Below are 24,389 nucleotides of genomic sequence, written 5' to 3'. Positions count from 1 at the left end.
CTGTCTTCTTTCTGATCAAACAGAGGAGAATTTTCTTTGCAGGAGTTTTCTTTCAATGTTACATTTTCATTCCCGTTCTTTTTAAGGAACGATATATTCTCACTGCTGTTGCTTTCCATTATCTGATGAAACTGGTGGTTATTTAGAACTGAAGCTTGTCTTAAAAAGGAAAACTTCCTCAAGCTTGTTTTGCATAGACTGCAGAACATTATGTGGGTAATCTTAAAGCACGTTGAATTGATGATTTTTGCTGGGCGGTAATGTCTTCCTATATGCTGCTACTTCCTCTATAGACTGTAAGCTCCTTGTGGGCAAGAAACATGTCTACTAAATCTGTCATATCGTACTCTCCCAAAATTTTAGTACAGTGCTCTACACACAGTGAACACTCAATAACTACAATTGATTGACCTGAAGTCCATCTAGTTCACAGTTAACACACTGCTATTCCTTCTTTCCTCTCCTTGCTGCCAACCTGCCTCCTGAAAATGAAGGAAATGAAGTTATTCAGAGTCTTTTGGTGGCAGGTTTGTAAGTGGGAATAGAAACATTTGGCTTTAAAATAGTTAATCTTATTCCAGTGACCTGGACTCTGGTTGATGCTTAATGTTAGGTTTTCCTAAGGCAGATTCCCTGCAGATTTTCTTCCTGATGAACTCTCTTCATAATAATAATAATAATGATAATAATGGCATTTATTAAGCACTTACTATGTGTCAAGCACTGTTCTAAGCACTGGGGAGGTTACAGGGTGATCAGGTTGTCCCACGCAGGGCTCACAGTCTTAATCCCCATTTTACAGATGAGGGAACTGTGGTTCAGAGAAGTTAAGTGACTTGCCAAAGGTCACACAGCAGACAAGTGGCAGAGCCGGGATTCGAACCCATGACCTCTGACTCCAAAGCCCATGCTCTTTCCACTGAGCCATGCTGCTTCTCTGCTACTGCTACTGCTGTTATTATTATAAAATAGTCATCGGAACTAGAGAAAGAATATATCTCTAGCCTGGATGCTAACTGTGGCCAGAGAATGTGTCTACCAACTCTTGCATTGTACTCTCCCAAACGCTTAGTACAGTACTCTTTATGCAGTAATAGATCAATAAATGCTTGTCTTGTCTTATGCCTTTGAGTCGTCTCTGACCCATAGAGATGCCCACCTCCACCTGCAATTGTTCTGGTAGAGAACATAGAGTTTTCTTGGTGAAAATACAGAAGTGGTTTACTATTGCCTCCTTCCATGCAGTAAACTTGAGTCTCTGCCCTTGATTCTCTCCCCTGCTGCTGCTGCCCAGCACAGGTGAGTTTTGACTTGTAGCAGATTGCCTTTCACTCTCTAGCCAGTACCCAAGCTAGGAATGGAATGGGTAGGCCTCTGCTTGACTCTCCCTCCCGTAGTCAAGACTGGTAAAATACTGGAAACTCTCCAGGTGCAACCCTGAGAGAGGTGATAAATACTATTGATTGATTAATTGATCTCCCCCTCCATTCAAGTCAAACTTCGTTTTACTTTTCTCAATTTATAGATTATTTTAATGGCATTTTTAAAAGTGCTTATTTTGTGTTCAGCACTGTTCAAGCCCCTAGGTCCCAGGCATGGCTGCCTTGCTCACAGAAAAGGCAATTCCAGAAACTTCTAGGAAACAGCCTGCAGATGTGGTCATGATAGATGTGCTTGCGGCACACATAAAGTGTCTATTATATTGTTATATTGTACTATCCCAAGTGCCTAGCACAATGCTCTGCACACAGTAAGTGCTCAATAAGTCTGATTGATTGATTCATTGATTGGGGCAGCCATGGAAGGAACAGGAAAGGAAGAGTAAGGCAGTGGCAATGAAAGGAAAAAGGAAAAGTAGGAAGGAGGAGTCAAAGTGAGTGAGTAGTATTGGCTGTCTCTAGTTAACGTGCTACTGTTGCTGCCTCCACTGATGCTGTTTTCATGCCGCCTCTCCTGACTTTTAGCTGAGAGAGGGGTATCAAGCAGTTCGTACTATCACTTTGGGCTCAGGAGAATAGGACTCAAAAATTTGTGACCATCCCATCTGCCATGGGACAAATGGTCACCTTAGTCTTTATTTTTTATGGTACTTTGTTAAGCTCTTACTATGTGGCAGCCACTGCACTGAGCACTGAGCTAGATCCAAGGTTATTGGTTTGGACACAGCTCCTGTCCCACATGGGGCTCCAAGTCTCACACTGGAAGGAAGAGGATTGAATCCCCATTTTATGGATGAGGTGACTGAGGCATAGAGAAGTTAAGTGACTTGCCAAACAGCAGACAGGGGGTGGAGCAGGCATTAGAACTCAGTCTGCTGATTTTCAGGCCCAAGCTCTTTCCATTAGGCCACGTTTCTTATTTAATGAATAGCACTCGTGGTGTCATACAAAGCGCTTAGTACAGTGCTCTGCACACAGTAAGCGCTCAATAAATACGATTGATTGATTGATACAACTTTATGTTCCTTATTTTTTTCTTTAAGGCACCTTTCACCTTCTGATTTCTCAAGCTATAGATGAAGGGATTAAGCACGGGGATCACGATGGTGTAGAACACAGAAGCAATTTTATCAGTGTCCAGTGAATGATTTGATTTGGGCTGTAAATACATGAAGATGGTGGTCCCGTAAAGTATGGTAACAGATGTTCAGTGGGAGGCGCAGGTGGAGAAGGCTTTCCATCTTCCTTCAGAAGAGTGGATCCTTAAGATGGCCAGGAGAATAAAAAAGTAAGAGATAAGGACAATCACAAGTGAGCCGAGTGTATTAAAACCAGCAAATGCAAACATCAGCCTCTCTTTGATGTGGGTATCAGAGCAAGACAATGCTAACAAGGGGATGTCATCGCAGTAGAAATGATTGATGACACTGGAGCCACAATAGGAGAAACGAAATGTCAGAAATGTGTGAAAAAATCTGACCGAAAAACAGTATAGGTAAATACCAACTACCAGTTGGGTACACAGTTTCCAAGACATCACAGTTGTATAAAGAAGAGGTTGGCAGATTGCCACATAACGGTCATACGCCATCCATGCCAGGAGAGAAAGTTCTGCACCTATACAAGTGATGAAGCAACACACTTGAATAGCACAGGCTGTGAAGGAAATGCTTTTCAGCTCTACAACCAAGTCCATCAGCATGTTGGGAGTGATGGAGGAGGTAAAACTGAAATCAACAAAGGCTAATTGGCTTAGGAAAAAGTACATAGGAGTGTGAAGTCGAGGGCTGAGCCCAATTAATCCAATCAATCCAATCAGTCCAAGATTCCCCATGACACTAAGTACATAGATCAATAGAAAATGTACAAAAAGGATGGCCTGCATCTGTATGCTAACTGTGAGCCCCATCAGAATGAACTCTGTCACTCCAGAATAGTTACCTCGCCCCATGAGATCCTGCAGATTTCCCAGCCTTTAACCCAGGAGGTGGGATTTTATTAGCGAAGCAAGAATAAAGCAGTGGGTGATTCAGGCTAATGGAATAGCATTTAGCCCACGTCATCCCCCGGGCCTGGAATGCCCTCCCTCTGCCCATCCGCCAAGCTACCTCTCTTCCTCCCTTCAAGGCCCTACTGAGAGCTCACCTCCTCCAGGAGGCCTTCCCAGACTGAGCCCCTTCCTTCCTCTCCCCCTCGTCCCCCTCTCCATCCCCCCATCTTACCTCCTTCCCTTCCCCACAGCACCTGTATATATGTATATATGTTTGTACATATTTATTACTCTATTTATTTATTTATTTATTTTACTTGTACATATCAATTCTATATATTTTATTTTGTTAGTATGCTTGGTTTTGTTCTCTGTCTCCCCCTTTTAGACTGTGAGCCCACTGTTGGGTAGGGACTGTCTCTATATGTTGCCAATTTGTACTTCCCAAGCACTTAGTACAGTGCTCTGCACATAGTAAGCGCTAAATAAATACGATTGATGATGATGATGATGATAACATAACAGAATAACATTTAGTTTAACGTGAACTTCCCCCTCCCAATATATTTTTAGACAATCAACTTCAAAAGCACTGACCTGTAGTAGTAGCAGTAGCAGTAGTACCATTTATTGAGTGATCATTTGGTGTGGTGTGCTACTGAGGGACTAGGCAAGGACAGAATAAAGAATATTAGTTCAAGTAATAGACCTTCCCATCTAGAAAATTAGGGATGTTGATTATCTTCATTTCATTTGAATTTTTCCAAGGGCGAGAGTGAGCTCATCAAAACCGTACTTGAATGGATAAATATTTTCTTCTCATTTACAGGTTGGCACTAAGTAGTCTGTGTCCGACGGTTGGTGCAGCCTTGATAAGGATAAGGATTTCATTAGTTCCCGAATATTCTTCAGAAACTCAGGCAATTTTAACGAGATGAACTCCTTCTCGGGGGAAATTATTTCAAGACTTCATTTTGGGGATGGAAAAGGAACCATTTACCCTGGAGAGAAGTAGAAACAAATTTCACCAGAGGAACTGTGAAGAGGAAAAGCTTATTATGAAAGAGTTCTGGAGCCTGCCAAGTCATTGAACCACAGCTATTTGGCTGTGGTTCTTGAGGTCCCTCCAATGAGCCCCCAGGGGAGATAATAATAATTATTCTAAAAGTATTATTTAATAAACAAATTATTAAAATAATAATAACTATTATTATTATGGTATTTGTTAAGCGCTTACTATGTGCCAAGCAAAGTAGATACATAGTAGACTACAAAGTAATCAGGTTGTTTTACGTGGGGCTCACAGTCTTAATCCCCATTTTACAGATGAGGTAACTGAGGTAGAGACATTTAGTGACTTGTCCAAAGTCACACAGCTGATAAATGGTGAAGCAGGGGTTAGAACACATTAACTCTGACTTCCAAGGCCGTGCTCTTTCCACCAAGCCACGCTGCTTCTCCCACCCCTCACCCCTCACCACTTACCTCCTCCTCTAGCTACAGACCCCTCCTCTAATCTCCATTTGCAGCAGGGGTGTGCCTGCTTCAATTGGAGATTCATCCCTGGGCAAAATGGCTTGCATATTCTTCAGGAACTCAGGCAACTTTAACGAGATGAACTCATTCTCGGGGGAAATTATTTCAAGGCTTCATTTTGGGGATGGAAAAGGAATCATTTACCCTGGAGAGAAGTAGAAGCAAATTTCACCAGGGGAACTGTGAAGAGGAAAAGCTTATTACGAAAGAGTTCTGGAGTCTGCCAAGTCACTGAACCACAGCTATTTGGCTGCGGTTCTTGAGGTCCCTCCAATGAGCCCCCAGTGGAGATAATAATAATAATTCTAAAAGTATTATTTAATGAACAAATTATTAAAATAATAACTATTATTATAGTTATTATAGCTATTGTTATTATTATAACACTTCCTTCCAAGATGGCCCTTAAATCTCAGGGAGCCAACTCATTGGGAAACGAGCCCAACATCAAATTGTCAGTAATACACATAGTTTCTCCCCTGACACTCCCTGTGAGGGAACTAGGAATTCTTGGGTTCACTCTCCAAGCTGAGTAGGGTGGAAAAATACATTATTGCCTTTTATTTATGTCTATAGGAATGTCCCTTTGCAGTCTCAAGGCACCCCATTTTCCCCTCAGGCATTAGAGGGTAACCAGGCGCAACACTGCTTTTCATGTTGGGTCTTTTTCCCATCAGTTTTCCAGGAAGATTTTCATGAGAAATTTTTGGGGAACCAGTAGGGGAGGTGAGCAGGGACGAGGATGAACTTCTGAAGTTCAGCAAAATACTAGACAGAAACCACCTTTTAAAAATCATCACCAATAAAAGGGCAATACTGGATTTGTAGCTCTGTAGACAGAAAATTGTAATCGTAAATTAATTCCTTCCTTCAATGAACCTATTTGTAAATACTCTTCTGTATCTGTTCCATTGGAGTGTGAACGGTAGAGCAGGGAATTTGTCACTTTTCTGTTTTGCATTTCCTAGGCACTTAGTACAGGGCATTGCATCCAGTGGGCACTCAGTAAATATTACTGCGATGACTACTACTGTGATTTGAGAACCAAGTAAGATTTTCCTGGCTTATTAACAACAACAATAATAATAATAGTATTTGTTAAGCACTTACTATGTTTCAGGCACTGTTCTAAGCATTGGGGTAGATACAAGCTAATCAGTTTGGACACAGTCCCTGTCTCACATGGGGTTTACAGTCTTAATCCCCATTTTACAGATGAGGTAGTTGAGGCACAGAGAATTTAAGGGACTTGCCCAAGGTCACGCAGCAGACAAGTGGTGGAACTGAGGTTAACACCCCTGTCCTGTATAAACAAGAGTTATTTCATCAACTGCAACAGAGAAGGTACAGTGCTCTGCACACATTAAGCGCTCAATAAATACGATTTGAATTGAATTGAGTTGAATTCTGATTCACAGGTCAATGCTTTATCCATAGGCCATGCCCTTTCTCACAAGTAACCTCTGAAGAGGAGTGAAGAGCTTCTCTCCTGGATGGCCCCTTTTGCTAAGGTTATGGCTTATACTTACTTTCTATGTTGCAGTTGATGAAATAATCCTTGTTTACACATAACGCCTTCCTTTGCAGCTTAATTATTTAAGGAAGAAGCCAGATATTGGGCCATCCCAATGATCCCCCTCTCCATCCCCGCTATCTTATCTCCTTCCCTTCCCCACAGCACCTGTATATATGTATATATGTTTGTATATATTTATTACTCTTTTTGTTTATTTATTTATTTTACTTGTACATATCTATTCTATTTACTTTATTTTGTTAGTATGTTTGGTTTTATTCTCTGTCTTTTAGACTGTGAGCCCACTGTTGGGTAGGGACTGTCTCTATATGTTGCCAACTTGTACTTCCCAAGCGCTTAGTACAGTGCTCTGCACACAGTAAGCACTCAATAAATACGATTGATTGATTGATTGATTGATCTCATTATGGTTATTAATTATCAGGAAATCACACAATTCAGTAAAGACCAACATACCTCAGTACTGGAAGTTATGAAATCTTCAAGATCATCAGTCCCTAGCAGAAGTCCTTCCTCATACCTCTTTAACTCTTCCACTCTCATCTGGATAATTTAAAGGGTAATTCCTTTAGGAAGGCAGTGGGTTTTTAAGCATTATTTCAAAGCCTATTTTACATTATGGAAAAATGAATGACCCAGTTCCTTCTTCTTCTTGCAAATACTCCTGGAAAAATGCAGATTGCATGGGATAACTTATATATTGAAATTTATTCCCCTTGGAATATGTTTCCTGAAGGACTCATCAGAGAATATGTAAAGTAAACAGTGAGTAACCTAGGAGCATACCTTAATAAGGATTTTAAATAGCATACCCCAGTGGGCTAAGAGTCACAGAGACATTTGAAAGTGGGAATTGAGGAATTGTAGGCCCCTCTCTGAACTGTAAGCTCATTATGGGCAGAGAACATGTCTCCAAGCTCTTAGTATGGTGATCTGCACATAGTAAATGATCAATACATACCATTGATTGATTGATTGATTATTTGGTAAAAATCAATCAGTAGTATTTAACAAGTGCTTAGTGTGCATGGGGCACTGTGCTAAGCATTTGGGTGAGAACCATAGAGTAAGTAGACATGATGCCTGCCCTCAAAGAGCTTAAAACAGCTTTCAAAATGAAATGTCATCCATGGGTGGGAAAGAATGAAACCAAAGAAGATGAAAGATTACTGCAGCAATGCACCCCTTCCTACTCCTGCCTCAATCCAAGTAGAACTCTTTAAATCACATGCTTGGGGTTTTGCAAAAGTGCCGAGGTCATGTGTAATACATTGCATCTGTGGAAGGTAGACTGGGTAAAAATAATTATAATGATAATTATTATAATAATTATGTGTTTGTTACACACTTACTATGTGACAAGCACTGTTCTAAGCACTGGGGTAGATACAAGGTAATCAGGTCGTACACAGTCCCTGTCTCATATGGGGATCACAGCCTTTATTCCCATTTTACTGATAGGTAACTGAGGCACAGAGAAGTGAAGTGACTTGACCAAAGTCACACAGCAGACCAGAGGCGGAGCCGAGATTAGAACTCAGGTCCTTCTAACTCTCAGGCCCCCACTTTACTAGGCCATGCTTCTTCTTTAGCTACCTCATCTTCCCCTATACACACATGCACACATGCACACTCACTCCACAGCCCATTATGCAATTGAAAAAGTCAATTATGACTTGACAATAATAGCGTCTATTAAACCCTTACTCTGTGTCAACCACTCTTCTCTGATGTATATAGATGATCACTTCAGATACAGTTCCTGCCCCATGTGGGACTCACACTGTGAGAGAGAAAGGCAGTTTCTATTTTGTAAGAATTTTCCACGGCTGAAAATTTTGTTACTTCGATTTCAAGAGAATTATTTCCATTAGAAAATCCTTTCTGAATTGCTAATTATTTGAAAGTTGCTATTTTCTATCCTCAACATTTTAAAGTTATTTTTAGTAAAAGCATCTCTATCAGAATTCTCTCCCATCTCTTCCATGTAGGGAATACAAGCAAATTCAGGGAGCTCAATGTTATAATGAACTGTCATTAAGATCCAGTATTGTTTGCTTGCTTTGACTCAGAAAAGTAATTCAACTGAACTTCATTTGAATTTCATCCTACAGAAATTGAATTTCATTTCCAAAGTTTAATTTGGTGTCTTTCAAAGCGTGTTATTGCTTGGGATTAGTTTCAGTGTTCAGTGTTTCAGTGTTCCTGGTTGGCAAACAGCTGATTTTTATTAAAATTCATCAGAGAACATTTTCAACCTCAAACTTGCTCAGAAAATTCTAGTGCCTTGACTAGTTCCCATATTATATTCGTATACTCCATTATGATTTGGTTTAACATTTTTTAATGTTGTTAATGCTTTAATGTTAACATTTTTGTCTGATTCTGTTTTTTTTTCCACCACAGGAAAAATTTCAGGTCACTCCACCTGTGCTGTATTTGAATTTTTTTTTACCAGCCCTGAATTTCTGGTCCAATCATCAGCATCATCAGCATCATCAACGCGGTGCTTGCTAAGCATTTTCTATATGCTAAACAGTGTAATAAGTGCTGGAGTAGATACAAGATAATCAGGTCCCACATACGAGGTAACTGAAGCCCAGAGAAGTGAAGTGACTTCCTCAAGGTCAACCAGCAGACAAGTGGCAGAACCAGAATTAAAACTCAGGGCCTACTGATTCCCTGGCTTGTCCTCTTTCCACTAGGACATGCTGCTTCTCATGCTGGCCTACCCTCCCACCCTACATGGATACACAAATTAATTAATTTAAGACCGGATAACATAGTGAAATGGCCCAAGAAGTTGGAGACAATGCAGTGAGGATGTTGGCTTCCAGAAGTGTCCCATACTGCACTGCCTGTAGGGTAAAAGACATTGGTCAATTCATAAGTCGCAGGAGCAAGATGACTTTTCCCAAGGAAACTGCAGTGGAATTTCTGTTAATTGTGGTATTTATTAAGAATTTATTATGAATCAAGCCCTGGGATAGATACAGGAAAATCAGACTGGACACAGTCCAATCCTACCTGGGGCTCACAGTCAAAGGGGGAAGGAAGGAAGACAAATATTTAATCCTTATTTTACAAATGAGGAAACTGAGGCATCAATCAATCAATCAATCAATCAATCATATTTATTGAGTGCTTACTGTGTGCAGAGCACTGTACTAAGCACTTGGAAAGAAGCATAGAGGTGGAACTGAGGCATAGAGAAGCAGCGTGACTCAGTGGAAAGAGCATGGGCTTTGGAGTCAGAGGTCATGGGTTCAAATCCCAGCTCCACCAATTGTCAGCTGTGTGACTTTGGGCAAGTCACTTCACTTCTCGGTCCCTCAGTTACCTCATCTGTCAAATGGGGATTAAAACTGTGAGCCCTCCGTGGGACAATCTGATCACCTTGTATCCTCCCCAGTGCTTAGAACAGTGCTTTGCACATAGTAAGCGCTTAATAAATGCCATTATTATTATTATTATAAAGAAGTAAAGTGACTTGCCCAAGGGCACATAGCAGGTAAGGAGCGGAGCTGGGATTAGAGCCTAGATCTCCTAACTCCCGTTGCTGTGCTCTTTCCACCAAGCTATGCTTATCCCTACTTTTTCCAAAAAGTGCTAGGAAATTGGGCAGGTTTCTGTCATTCCATTATGCCACAAACTGAGGGAAATATGTCTGGGCAGAAGGTAGAAGTTCAGAGCGGATTTACATATTCTGCTCCTTGCTTGACTAGTGCCCTTTTCTGTCCCCAGATGATAACGAAGTTCTATTTTCAAGTCAAATACCTAATTGACTGGAACATTTGAAAATGACCGAAAACATCTTTTGATGTGGTGCAAATTTCTGAGCATGGTCCTTTTCTAATTCCCCAGCTTGATGATCTGATCTTTATATTATTATTATATTGTCATTATTATTGATAAAGACCTGATCTTATATATTATATTAAAAGGTAACAGTCCAGGGATGCTTTAAGCAGGATCTGGGTCTTATTATTAAAGTGTTTTATTGAACAGATTTCAGGATTTCAGGAGTTTGAAATGTAGCCAACGAGCTGTGAGAGTTCTTTCCAGGGCCTCCTTCACCTCCCGGTTCCTCAGACTGTAGATGAGGGGGTTCAGCAAAGGAATCACCTGGGTGTAAAACACGGAGGCCATTTTATCTGTTTCAAATGAATGACTAGATTGTGGCCGCATGTACATAAAAATCAGAGTCCCGTAGAACACAGTCACCCCGACTAGGTGGGAACCACAAGTAGAAAAGACTTTATGTCTGCCTTGGGCAGAACGGATCTTTAGGATGGTAGAGATGATGAAGATGTAGGAGACCAGGACAACCAGGAGGGAGAAAATCAAATTGACAGTAGAACCTCCCAAAATGAAATATTCTATGACACGGGTGTCAGAACAGGACAACGCCAGGATGGGTAGGCTATCGCAGTAGAAATGATCGATGACGTTATCGCCGCAGAAGGACAACTGAAACGTGAAGACTACCGTAAACAGGGCGACGGCGAAGCTGTAGATGTAGGGAATGGCAACCAAAAGAGTGCAAACTTTCTTTGAGACAATGAGCTTGTAGAGCAGAGGATTACAGATGGCCATGTAACGGTCATAGGCCATCGCAGACAGGAAGAAAAGTTCGGTAATGATAAAAGTAATGAAACAACAGAGTTGTATGGCGCAGAGGTAGAAGGAAATGGATTTTCTCTCTTCCAACAAATTGACCAGCATTTGGGGGCCCACGGCTGTGGAATAGCCAACATCAACCAAAGCCAAGTGGCCGAGGAAAAAGTACATGGGAGTTTGAAGTCGAGAATCAGTTCTGGTCAGGAACATGAGGCCCAGGTTCCCCACAACTGCGGCACAGTAGATAAGCAGAAACACGACGAAGAGAGGTATCTGCAGCTCTCGAAGGTTTGTGAGCCCTGTGAGAATGAACTCACTCAGCTGGGAATGATTTCCTTCAGCCATGATCCCCGGGGTGGGTATCTGTAGCTGGAGACAGGAGAGCAGTCTAAGTATTATCCTTCATTTTTTAGCTCACATTCATTCAGGAAGGGGAGGTAAAAGGCATTTCTTTTGAGCACCTTCAATTTAGATTGTTTTTCATCTTAAAGAAAAGTTATTTTAGTCTCTAGACTCTGAGCTCATTGTGGACAGTGAATGTGTCTGTTGTTGTAGTGAACTCTCCCAAGCCCTTAGTACAGTGCTTTGCACACAGTAAGTACTCAGTAAATACGATTGAATGATTGAATAGTCCTTCTTGGATCTTGAACAGTTTGAGGTTCCGCACCTTTTTTTTCCACCCAGTTCTTTAGCAGGTTACGATTAACACAAAACAAGTATAGAAAAAATTAACGAAGAGCTATCACCACTCTGGTACATGATGAGGAAAAGATTAGAGACCTGCGGACAACAAGTATCAGTGGTAGCGTTTATTGAGCACCCATTTGGTGTGGTTCACTGTACTATGTGCTTGGGAAGTACAGACTAAGTGACATGTTTCCTGCCCACAAGAAGCTTACATCCTAAGGGGGGAAGCAAACATAAAAATATAAAAATAAGCACAGAATATTCTTATAATTTTGCATGCTGTTCAAATTTATTCAAAAGAGAGCATTCCCTTTCTACTATGATCAGGGCAGTTACTTCATATGCCTAATAGGTGGTCCTCAAAACAAACAGAAAGTTTCTTAGTCGAAAACTTCAACACATCAGATAATCAAGACTCTATGTAATGACCTTGGTATCGAATAAATGCAGAGTTCATAACAGAATGAACATGCTTGTGTGAGTTCTTAGATGAGAATTCACCAAGAAGCATAGATTCGAGTCCTTCTCATGTCCGACAATGACTCTCCCTTGCTTCAAAGCCTTATTGAAGGCACATCTCCTCCAAGAGGCCTTTCTTGACTAAGCCCTCCATTCTTCTTCTCCCACTCTCTTCTGTGTCACCCTGACTTAGTCCCTTTATTCATCCCCTTTCCTAGCCCCACAGCACTTATGTACATATCTGTAATTCTGTAATTGAGAAGCAGCGTGGCTCAGTGGAAAGAGCATGGGCTTGGGAGTCAGAGGTTGTGGGTTCTAATCCTGAGTTTGTCACATCAGCTGTGTGACTTTGGGCAAGTCACTTAACTTCTCTGTGCCTCAGTTACCTCATCTGTAAAATGGGGATTAAGACTGAGCCCATTGTTGGGTAGGGCTGTCTATATATTTTGCCAACTTGTGCTTCCCAAGCGCTTAGTACAGTGCTCTGCACACAGTAAGTGCTCAATAAATATGATTGAATGAATGAATGAACATGGGACAACCTGATTACCTTGTATCTACCCCAGTGCTTAGAACAGTACTTGGCACATTCATACAATCATATTTATTGAGCGCTTACTGTGTGCAGCGCACTGTACTAAGCACTTAACAAATACCATCATTATTATTATTAATTCCCTTATATTAATGTCAGTCTCCTCCTCTAGACTGTCAGCTTATTGTGGGTAGGGGTTGTGATGGTTTATTGTTAGGTTGTACTATCCTAAGTGACAGCACACTGCTCTGTATACTGTAAATGTCTATAGGTACAGTTGACTGACTGACATATTATTAGTGCTAATATACATGTACCTCATTCTCGCCTGTCCCGCCATCAACCTCCGGACCACATCCTTCCCCTGGCCTGTAATGCCCTCCCTCCACACAACCACCAAGCTAGCTCTCTTCCTCTCTTCAAAGCCCTACTGAGAGCTCACCTCCTCCAAGAGGCCTTCCCAGACTGAGCCCCCTTTTCCCTCTCTCCTCCCCATCTCCCCCGCCCTACCTCCTTCCCCTCCCCACAGCATTTGTATATATATTTGTACAGATTTATTACTCTATTTTACTTGTACACACTTACTCTTCTCTTCATTTTGTTAATGATGTTCATATAGTTTTAATTCTATTCGTTCTGACGACTTTGACACCTGGCTATATGTTTTGTTTTGTTGTCTGTCTCTCCTTTCTAGACTGTGAGCCCGTTGTTGGGACCGTCTCTCTAAGTTGCCAACGTGTACTTCCCAAGCGCTTAGTACAGTGCTCTGCACACAGTAAGCACTCAGTAAATATGATTGATTGATTGATTGATTGATGTGGGGAGAGCATAGATGTTTGGCATAAGCATAGTGCTGGCCAGCCTCTTTGGCAATCAGCTTCCCCATTGGGGTACAGACAGGAGTTGCCCTTTAGAGATCCTTGGGGTTATAGAGGGGAGTGAAGTTAGTGACCACATACCTCTTTAAATAAAAAGGTGGCATCGAGACTGCTTAGAACAGTGCTCTGCACACAGTAAGCACTCAATAAATACGATTGATTGATTGATCAAGAGAGGGGGCAATAGCGGCTTCCCAGAAAAGCTTGCCAGAGGTAGCTGAGCCCCCCAAACAGGACTGCTTTTTATTCTCATGCCCCAGTGGAACGAGACAGAGCATGGAAGTCAGAGGACATGCGTTCTATTCCTGGCTCCACCGCTTGTCTGCTTTATGATTATGGGCAAGTCACTTCACTTCTCTGTGCCTCAGTTACCTCCTCTGTAAAATGAGGATTAAGACTGTGAGCCCCACGCGGGACAGGCACCATGTCCAACCTGTTTATCTTGTATCTACCCCAGTACTTACAACAGGTCTTGGAACACTGTAAGCACTTAATAATAATAATAATAATAATAATGGCATTTGTTAAGTGCTTATTATGTGCAAAGCACTGTACTAAGTGCTGGGGAGGTTACAAGATGATCAGATTGTCCCACGGGGGGCTCACAGTCTTAATCCCTATTTTACAGATGAGGTAACTGAGGCTGAGAGAAGTGAAGTAACTTGCCCAAAGTCACACAGCTGACAAGTGGTGGGGCTGGGATTTGAACCCATGACCTCTGACTCCAAAGCCCGTGCTCTTTCCACTGAGCCATGTTGAGCCACACATACCACAATTATGATAATAATAATAATAATAATAATAATTATTATTATTATTATTATTATTATCTATCAAACATAGCCCACATCCTGGCCACTGGCCACCTTTCCTCAACCCATATGCATCTTGGGCTTGTAGACAAAGAACATGCTTATCAACTCTGTTATACTGAACTCTCCCAAGCACTTAGGACAGTACTCTGCACACAGCAGTCACTCAAGGAAAATACCATTTTTATTAAGCAGTTATGTTCCAGCACTGTGCTAAGCATTGGGGGTAGGTACAATACAGTCAGATCAGACACAATCTCTTTTCCATATGGGGCTCACAGTCTATGGAAGGAGGAGGGAAAATAGGCATTTTATTCCCATTTTATGGATGAGGAAACTGAGACACAGAGAAGGTAAGTCCATTGTCACACATCCAGTAAGTGGTGGAGCTGGGATTAGAACCCAGGTTCCGGATTCCCAGCCCTGTGCTCTTATCATTAAGCCATGCTACTTCCCTGCTCTAGAGCTGACCCGATCTTAGATTTCTTGATTTGCCTTTGCAACTTTTCAGTCCCAAATAAAATCAAGAATTTCCAAATGACTTTAGGAACATCTCAAAAAAAAAAAACCCAGTGAGATTCATAGATAAAATAAAATCCACAATCAGAAAAGCAATTCCATAAGCGTGCCTCAGTGGAAAGAGCCCGGGCTTTGGAGTTAAAGGTCATAGGTTCAAATCCCAGATCCACCACTTGTCAGCTGTGTGACTTTGAGCAAGTCAGTTCACTTCTCTGTGCCTCAGTTACCCCATCTGTAAATTGGGAATTAAGACTGTGAGCCCCCCGTGGGACAACCTGATCACCTTGTAACCTCCTCAGCGCTTAGAACAGTGCTTTGCACATAGTAAGTGCTTAATAAATGCTATCATTATTATTATTATTATTATCAGCCACAGGGACTTGGTCTTCTAACTCTGTTGTGCTCTTTCAAGAGATTAGAACAGTGCTCTGCACAAAAGGAAGATAAGATAATCCTATCAGGACTGGAGTAAGGGTGAAATTATGAGGATCTAATGACAATATTATAGGAAAAGACTGGGAGAGACAACATATATTAAGGTCAACTAGAACAAGAAGACAATATGGAGTATTAATAATAATGTAATTTGTTAAGCGCTTACCATATGCTGAACACTGTTCTAAGTGCTGGGGTGGATACAAGGTAATCAGGTTGCCCCAAATGGGGCTCACAGTCTTTACCCCCATTTTCCAGATGAGGTAACTGAGGCCCAGAGAAGTGAAGTGACTTGCCCAAGGCCACACAGCAGACAGGTGGAGCCAGGATTAGAATCCATTCATTCATTCAATCGTATTTACTGAGCGCTTACTGTGCGCAGAGCACTGTACTAAGCGCTTGGGAAGTACAAGTTGAATCCATGCCCTCTGACTCCCAAGCCCGTTCTCTTTCCACTGAGTCATGCTACTTCTCCAACATTAATAATTAATACTTTGTGTAAAATATTAGTATCAAGCATGCAAATAGCTATGATGATCTAATTTGTTATCATTTATGTGATGTGTTAATTTTAAAGGAGAATTTAGTTGTGTTCACCTTTAAGGAAGTTCCCGCAGCAGGAGATACTGGAGCAGAAGACAAGATGGCAGCAGCAGCAGCAGCAGCAGCAGGTCAGTTCATAAAAACAGAAAACATACCTTCCCACCACTTATTTGTGGTTCTGAAAAACGTGAATTACCCATCTTAATGGAAAAGTAATTCACTAGCGATGGCAGCGTTTTGTCCTGAATGAAGCAACCCCTAAATATTTTCCTTGAAGGGAGTTAGATTACTTATCTCGTCAAGTAAACATTTGATTTGGTTCTGAGCATTTAAAAAAATGCAGAAAGAAACCTGGCAATCTGACTGACCTGAGGAGGAGAACTTGATTTTCCTCACTCAGTTGGCTCCTGCCTGAAGCTGCTGGAGCATCTTGTTTGCTTCTGCTTCCCTCTAAGGACCTCAGTCTTGCCCCGTCCTCCCAGGGTAGAATGGAATCACAAAGGGAATGCCAGCTCCCTGGGAACAGGAGAAGGATGTTGTCTCCTAATTAGACAGTAGCCTACTCTGCAATCCTTAAATAATCAACGTTCAAGGACTTTCCTCTTTGGGAACCAGGGAATTGATTGCTCTCAGTAACTTAGATGTCCCAGGGCAAAATAAAACAAATAACCAGGATACTTAGACTGTGAGCCCCAAGTGCTAAACCTAATTTTCTTATATCATCATCATCATCATCATCAATCGTATTTATTGAGCGCTTACTGTGTGCAGAGCACTGTACTAAGCGCTTGGGAAGTACAAATTGGCAACATATAGAGACAGTCCCTACCCAACAGTGGGCTCACAGTCTAAAAGGGGGAGACAAAACCAAACATACTACAAAATAAAATATCTTATTTTATTATATATCTTATTATAGATATCTTATATATAATTAATTATACAACTATATATAAATATTATATTAATAATATAATATTATTAATAATATAGCATATTAATATATTATAACATATTAATTATATTATATAATTATATATTATATATTATTTAATTATATTTTATTTATTAAATACAAAATATTTTTTTCCCAGTGCTTAGTACAGTGCTTGGAACATGGTAAGTGCTTACTAATAAATTATTATTAAGTCAGCTTATGCAAAGTTAAATTGAGTGAGGAGAATTACTTGATGAATTTGGACAAATGGTGTGATATATTTTGGGCTACATAGTCCTGGGAACTACCTCTATCCATTACTTGTCCATGGAGGAAGAAATCATCAGTATTTATATCGATTGAGGGCTACTCTTCTGTATGTGTCCATTCAGACCCACATTATCTCAAGAAATCTCACCTCAAAATGCATTTGGATCTGAATGATCCCATTCAGATATTTTAAGTGGATGGATTGATTTTCTCTGGACGATTCTCTTCAAGGTGCCGTTTTAGGTCCCGATTATCATGGCAATATATATTAATTTAGCCACTCCTGCATGCTTGAAGAAGAGCATGAATCTTACTACCAATTCTGATTCTAAGATTGGAGGGCACATTCTGTCATAGATGGGAAACTGGTAGCAATGGGAAAAAAAGAGTAGGGGGTTACATAATCATAATAATAATAATGATAATTCTGGTATTTGTTAAGTGATTACTGTGTGCCCGGCACTGTACTAAGTGCTGGAGTGGTTACAAGCAAATCGGGTTGGATGCAGTCCCTGTCCCACATGTTGCTCACAGTCTCAATCTCCATTTTACAGATGAGAGAACTGAGGCATAGAAGATTTAAGTGATTTGCCCAACGTCATACAGTAGACAATTGGCGAATGGGATTAGAACCCATTACCTTCTGACTTTCCAGCCCATGATTTATCCACTCTGCCATGTAGCTCTTAACGGTCATTTTCCTAGACAGAGAAGAGTTAATAGGGATTGTTGCTAGGACCTGTTCAATTTATCAATTTCATCTGATAAATCTGGTATCTCTCTTCTACTTAGGCTCTGAGCCCCATGTGGGACAGGGACTGTGTCTTACCTGATTTACTCATATATACCCTAGCACTGCTCAGTGCTGAGACAGAGAAGCAGCGTGGCTCAGTTGAAAGAGCCCGGGCTTGGGAGTCAGAGGTCATGGGTTCTAATCCTGGCTGCACCACTTGTCAGCTGTGTGACTTTGGGCAAGTCACTTCACTTTTCTGTGCCTCAGTTCCCTTATCTGTAAAATGAGGATGAAGACTGTGAGCCCCACGTGGGACAACCTGATCACCTTGTAACCTCCCCAGCACTTAGAACAGTGTTTTGCACATAGTAAGCACTTAGCAAATGCCATTATTATTATTATTATTATTTTTATGTCTCTTCCACTTGTCTGCTGTATGACCTTGGGCAAGTCACTTCCAATCACTTTCCACTTATTCTATCCATCATGCAACACAAAGTAACATTTCAGGGAGTCCAGGGTGACATCATTATGCTTTCAATACCAGTTGAGGTTTGGGATCAGGCAGAAACTCCTCACCCTGGGCTTCAAGGCTGTCCATCACCTCGCCCCCTCCTACCTCACCTCCCTTCTCTCCTTCTCCAGCCCAGCCTGCACCCTCCACTCCTCCACCGCTAATCTCCTCACCGTACCTCGTTCTCGCCTGTCCCGCCATCAACCCCCGGCCCACGTCATCCCCCGGGCCTGGAATGTCCTCCCTCTGCCCATCCGCCAAGCTACCTCTCTTCCTCCCTTCAAGGCCCTACTGAGAGCTCACCTCCTCCAGGAGGCCTTCCCAGACTGAGCCCCTTCCTTTCTCTCCCCCTCGTCCCCCTCTCCATCCCCCCCATCTTACCTCCTTCCCTTCCCCACAGCACCTGTATATATGTATATGTTTGTACATATTTATTACTCTACTTATTCATTTATTTATTTTACTTGTACATATCTATTCTATTTATTTTATTTTGTTAGTATGTTTGGTTTTGTTCTCTGTCTCCCCCTTTTAGACTGTGAGCCCACTGTTGGGTAGGGACTGTCTCTATATGTTGCCAATTTGTACTTCCCAAGCGCTTAGTACAGTGCTCTGCACACAGTAAGCGCTCAATAGATATGATTGATGATGATGATGATGATGATGATAAGTAGTTATCAATAAGAATAAAATACCCTTCATATAGAGACGTACACTCAAATATTCTAAAATGCTAATTATCCTTTTCTCCAAATGGAATTCTGAATGAAAAATTTGGGCTTTCATTTAGATATTATATATCTCACTTTCCACAAAATCTACAGTTTCCCAGCCTACCTGTAGAAAAGAGGATCCAAAAATCACAGGGCAAGGAAGGGCTTTGGGTGGTTTGGTGTCTACATCAGTTATATTTACTTAACTAGCTCCAGGGGCTCAATACACATAAATGCCTCCGGGGAATATAACCCAATGAGGATCCCAGTTATCTATGGGAACAAATACAAATGGGACAGAAATACAATGTATTTCTGGATGGTAAATGAAGGCAGAGAAGTAGCATGACCTAGTGGAAAGCTCTTAGTCCTGGAAGGGAGAAGACCTGGGTTTTAATTCCAGCACTGCCATTGGCCTTCTCTGTGACCTTGGACAAGTCCCTTAACAACTCTGTGTCTCATTTACCTCATCTATAAAGTGGAGATTCAATACCTGTTCTCTCTCCCATTTAGACTGTGAGCCTCATCATCAATCGTATTTATTGAGCACTTACTGTGTGCAGAGCACTGTACTAAGTGCTTGGGAAGTACAAGTTGGCAACATATAGAGACAGTCCCTACCCAACAGTGGGCTCACAGCCTCATGTGGGATAAGGACTCTGTCCGATCTGAATGCCCGATCTGAATGCATCTAATTTAACGCAGCACTTAGAAGAGTGTTTACCATATAGTAAGTGCTTCACAACCACCACCATTATTATTATTAGCAATAAAACATTTTCTCATACCTTATTATATTACACTATTTCCATTAGATGTCATTATACTAAGGTGGTGACCACAGGCATAGAAAAATAGGGCATAAAACCTACATCTCTGCATTGGCCTCTGACCAGCAGGTCTTGCTTCAATCAATCAGTCCATCAATCTATCGAATTTATGGAGCATTTACTATGAGCAGAGCGCTGCACTAAGCACTTGGGAGAGAACAATACAACAGAATTACCAAACACATGTTTCAGATGGCATTTATTTAGTTAATACTGTGTACAGAGTACTGTCCTAAGTGGTTGGAGGGATATAATACAAAAGAGAAGGTATGGATGATACCTACCCACAAGGAGCTTATGAACTAGAGGGCACAACCGGCAATAAAATACATTACTGATGGATATGTACCTAAGTGCTGTGGGGATGGGGGAGAGTGAATTTCAAAGTCCTTAAGTGACATGGAGGCAGATGCCAAAGGGGTGGTAACCTGGGGTGATGATAGTGGCAGACTATAAGCTCCTCCTATAGACTCTAAGCTCCTTGTAGGCAGGGAGCATGTTTAGCTGTCAGTCAGTCAATCCTATTTATTGAGCTCTTTCTATGTGAAGAGCACTTTACTGAGGCAGAGTACAATGCAATAATAAATAGACATTCCCTGTCCACGTTGAGCTTGCAGTCTAGAAGGGGAGACAGGCATTAATATTAATGTAAATGAATATATTATAGATATGTACATAAATGCTGTGGGACTGTGAGGGGGAATGAACAAAGGGCTCAAGTCAGAGTGACATAGAAGGAATCAATCAATCAATCAATCGTATTTATTGAGCGCTTACTATGTGCAGAGCACTGTACTAAGTGCTTGGGAAGTACAAACTGGCAACACACAGAGACAGTCCCTACCCAACAGTGGGCTCACAGTCTAAAAGGGGGAGACAGAGAACAGAACCAAACATACCAACAAAATAAAATAAATAGGATAGAAATGTACAAGTAAAATAAATAAATAAATAAATAAATAAATAAATAAATAAATAAATAAATAAATAAATAAAGTAATAAATACGTACAACCATATATACATATATACAGGTGCTGTGGGGAAGGGAAGGAGGTAAGATGGGGGGTTGGAGAGGGGGACGAGGGGGAGAGGAAGGAAGGGGCTCAGTCTGGGAAGGCCTCCTGGAGGAGGTGAGCTCTCAGCAGGGCCTTGAAGAGAGGAAGAGAGCTAGCTTGGTGGATGGGCAGAAGGAGGGCATTCCAGGCCCGGGGGATGACGTGGGCCGGGGGTTGATGGCGGGACAGGCGAGAACGAGGTACAGTGAGGAGATTAGCGGTGGAGGAGCGGAGGGTCCCGGCTGGGCAGTAGAAGGAGAGATGGGAGGTGAGGTAGGAGGAGGCGAGGTGATGGAGAGCCTTGAAGCCCGGGGTGAGGAGTTTCTCCCTCATGCGCAGATTGATTGGTAGCCATTGGAGGTTTTTGAGAAGGGGAGTAATATGCCTACAGCGTTTCTGGACAAAGATAATCCGGGCAGCACATGAAGTATGGATTGAAGTGGAGAGAGACACGAGGATGGGAGATCAGAGAGAAGGCTGGTGCAGTAGTCCAGACGGGATAGGATGAGAGCTTGAATGAGCAGGGTAGCAGTTTGGATGGAGAGGAAAGGGCGGATCATGGCAATGTTGCGGAGCTGAGACCGGCAGATTTTGGTGAAGGCTTGGATGTGAGGGGTGAATGAGAGAGCGGAGTCGAGGATGACACCAAGGTTGCGGGCTTGTGAGACGGGAAGGATGGTAGTGCCGTCAACAGAGATGGGAAAGTCAGGGAGAGGACAAGGTTTGGGAGGGAAGACAAGGAGCTCAGTCTTCGACATGTTGAGCTTTAGGTGGCGGGCGGACATCCAGATGGAGATGTCCTGAAGGCAGGAGGAGATGCGAGCCTGGAGGGAGGGGAGAGAGCAGGGGCAGAGATGTAGATCTGGGTGTCATCAGCGTAGAGATGATAGTTGAAGCCGTGGGAGCGAATGAGGTCACCAAGGGAGTGAGTGTAGATTGAGAACAGAAGGGGACCAAGCACTGAACCTGCTTGGAAGTGCTTGGAAGGAAGTGGAAAGGAAGGAAGGAGGGCTTAGTCCATTTATTCAATTGTATTTATTGAATGCTTACTGTGTGCAGAGCACTGTACTAAGTGCTTGGGAGAGTACAATATACCAATAAACAGATACAGCAATGAGCTTCTTGTGTGAACTTTCCCAAGAGATTTGTAAAATGCTCTGCATGTAGCAAGGGTTCCTTAAATATCACTGATTGATTGTACTAGGCCAACAAAAATAAGAGGAACAGTGATGAGGGGACAATATCAGAGGAAATGGTGACAGTGGCATGGATGCAGTGGGGTTAAGATTTCAAAAGTGTCCAGTCTGAGTCGGAAACAGCACCCAGGTTAATGGGGACCTGTGAATGGGGCAGAAGAAACCAGTCCTGCAAATGACATAGAGACTTCCAAAGACATCACACAATCCCTAAGAGTTTTGGTGAAGGAGGCCCATTCACATCTTCTTGGCGTTTAAGTCACACAGTTGTTATGGTAGCAAGACAACACTATAAGAACACGGCTGTCTGTTATGGAGGGTTTGTACATTCAGGCTCTTAAGCAAATGTGTGTTATTAGTGTCATGAGCTATAATGTAGTACTGTTTATTAGTATACATATTTCCAAAGCTTTTGGACTATGCAATCCCCAGAAATGAATTTACATGGCTGTCCACCAGGAGAATACTGACCTAAAGATGATAATAATAATTATAAACGACGTTGGTATTTGTAAAGTGCTTACAGTGTGCCAAGCACTGTTCTAAGCACATGGTTATCAGGTTGTCCCACGTGGGGCTCACAGTCTTAATCCCCATTTTACAGATGAGGCAACTGAAGCCCAGAGAATTGAAGTGAGTTGCCCAAAGTCACACAGCTGGCAAGACTGTGAGCCCGTTGTTGGGTAGGGACCGTCTCTATATGTTGCCAATTTGTATTTCCCAAGTGCTTAGTACAGTGGTCTGCACACAGTAAGCATTCAATAAATATGATTGAGTGAATGAAGGTGGTGGAGCCTGGATTAGAACCCAGGACCTCCGACTCCCAAGCCAGTGGTCTTTCCACTAAGACACGTTGATTCTCTACATCTAAAGACGTACACCTAGTTCACCTAGTTAGAAAAATCATGAATGACACTGCAGGATACTTCCATGATTACAACCAAGTACTCCCATTTTGGACTTTTTTTTGTTTCTTTAAAGCGCTTACTATGTTTAAAGCATGGTTCTAAGTGCTGGGGAGGTTACAAGGAGATCAGGTTGTCCCACGGGGGGATCACAGTCTTAATCACCATTTTAGAGATGCACAGAGAAGTTAAGTGACTTGCCCAAAGTCACACAGCTGAAAATTGGCAGTCAAATCTTTACAGAGAAGTCACAGCAATAACAATCTGTGAAACATTGCAGTTGACCAATCTCCATTAACTTTAATAGGTTTCCAATTTCTTTGCTTTGAACCACACTTCAGGGATAAAATGTCACCACCAGACTCCTCTTTCTGTATAAAACTACACCCCAAAACCTTTCTTTGGGACTGAAGGTTTGTTTTGTCCCATGAGGATATGAAATGCCAGGTATTTCTTCTGAAAGTGAAACCTAATTTTGAACTGATCCATTGCAGAAGGCCATTTACTTTTCTTACTTGTTTCACAAAGGGAATGCGACTCCCAAACAAATTAGTCATTGTAGGCTGTGCCCAGACTTGAGAAACGGAAAGCGGAACCAATTTCTTATATAATGAGGAAGGGACAAGCAAGGCCTAATGGAAAGAGCATGAGCCTAGGATTCAGAGGACCTGTGTTCCTATTCTGACTCCATTTGCTGGCTGTGAGACTTTAGGCAAGTCACAGTTTCTCTGTGCTGTAGTTTCCTCATCTATAAAATGAGGATTCAATATCTGTTCCCACTCCTACTTATAATGATGGCATTTATTAAGTACTTACTATGTGCAAAACACTGTTCCAAGTGCTGACTTAGACTGTGAGCCCCATGTGAGACTTCATTATCTTGAAATTACCCTAGCGCTTAATACAGTGCTTGGCAGATAGTAAGTGCTTAACAAATAACACAATTACTGTTACCTAATAAAGGAACCAAAATACCAAACTTGTTATTGAGGAAAAGGAGTATTTATTGATCCAAATTATTCAGTTTGGTGGCCCATAATCATCAATTTCTCTGGGTCAGCATCATTTATTATCAATTACTGTTGAACTCATAAAAAACAGAGATGTAACAGCCATTTGCTCTAAATGTTAAACTCAGCACATGTAAACTCAAAAATCGAGCAACTGTTGATTGAATTTGTTCCATGCTAATAGCTATTCAGACTAAGAAACCACTTTTTTCCCACCAGAAGGGCAATTGCCTC

General features: G+C 41.8%; 1 protein-coding gene, 1 non-coding gene and 1 pseudogene across 2 annotated transcripts; 1 reads left to right on the top strand and 2 right to left on the bottom strand.

Moving 5' to 3' along the window:
* Positions 1–24,389, top strand: part of LOC119923013 — a 30,417-nt pseudogene that overhangs the window by 1,939 nt on the left and 4,089 nt on the right.
* LOC119923031 lies at positions 1,310–1,447 on the bottom strand. The gene has a single exon (XR_005448752.1). It is a non-coding gene; the product is annotated as a small nucleolar RNA SNORA7 (small nucleolar RNA).
* LOC119923014 (olfactory receptor 1038-like) lies at positions 10,514–11,467 on the bottom strand. The gene has a single exon (XM_038742601.1). The coding sequence runs from the start codon at positions 11,465–11,467 to the stop codon at positions 10,514–10,516; it is 954 nt and encodes a 317-aa protein (XP_038598529.1).

This window comes from Tachyglossus aculeatus, unplaced genomic scaffold (genome assembly GCF_015852505.1).
Source record: "Tachyglossus aculeatus isolate mTacAcu1 unplaced genomic scaffold, mTacAcu1.pri scaffold_136_arrow_ctg1, whole genome shotgun sequence".
Classification (NCBI taxonomy): Eukaryota; Metazoa; Chordata; class Mammalia; order Monotremata; family Tachyglossidae; genus Tachyglossus; species Tachyglossus aculeatus.
Note: the sequence above shows the minus strand (reverse complement) of the source record. Positions and strands in the feature narration are given on the sequence as shown.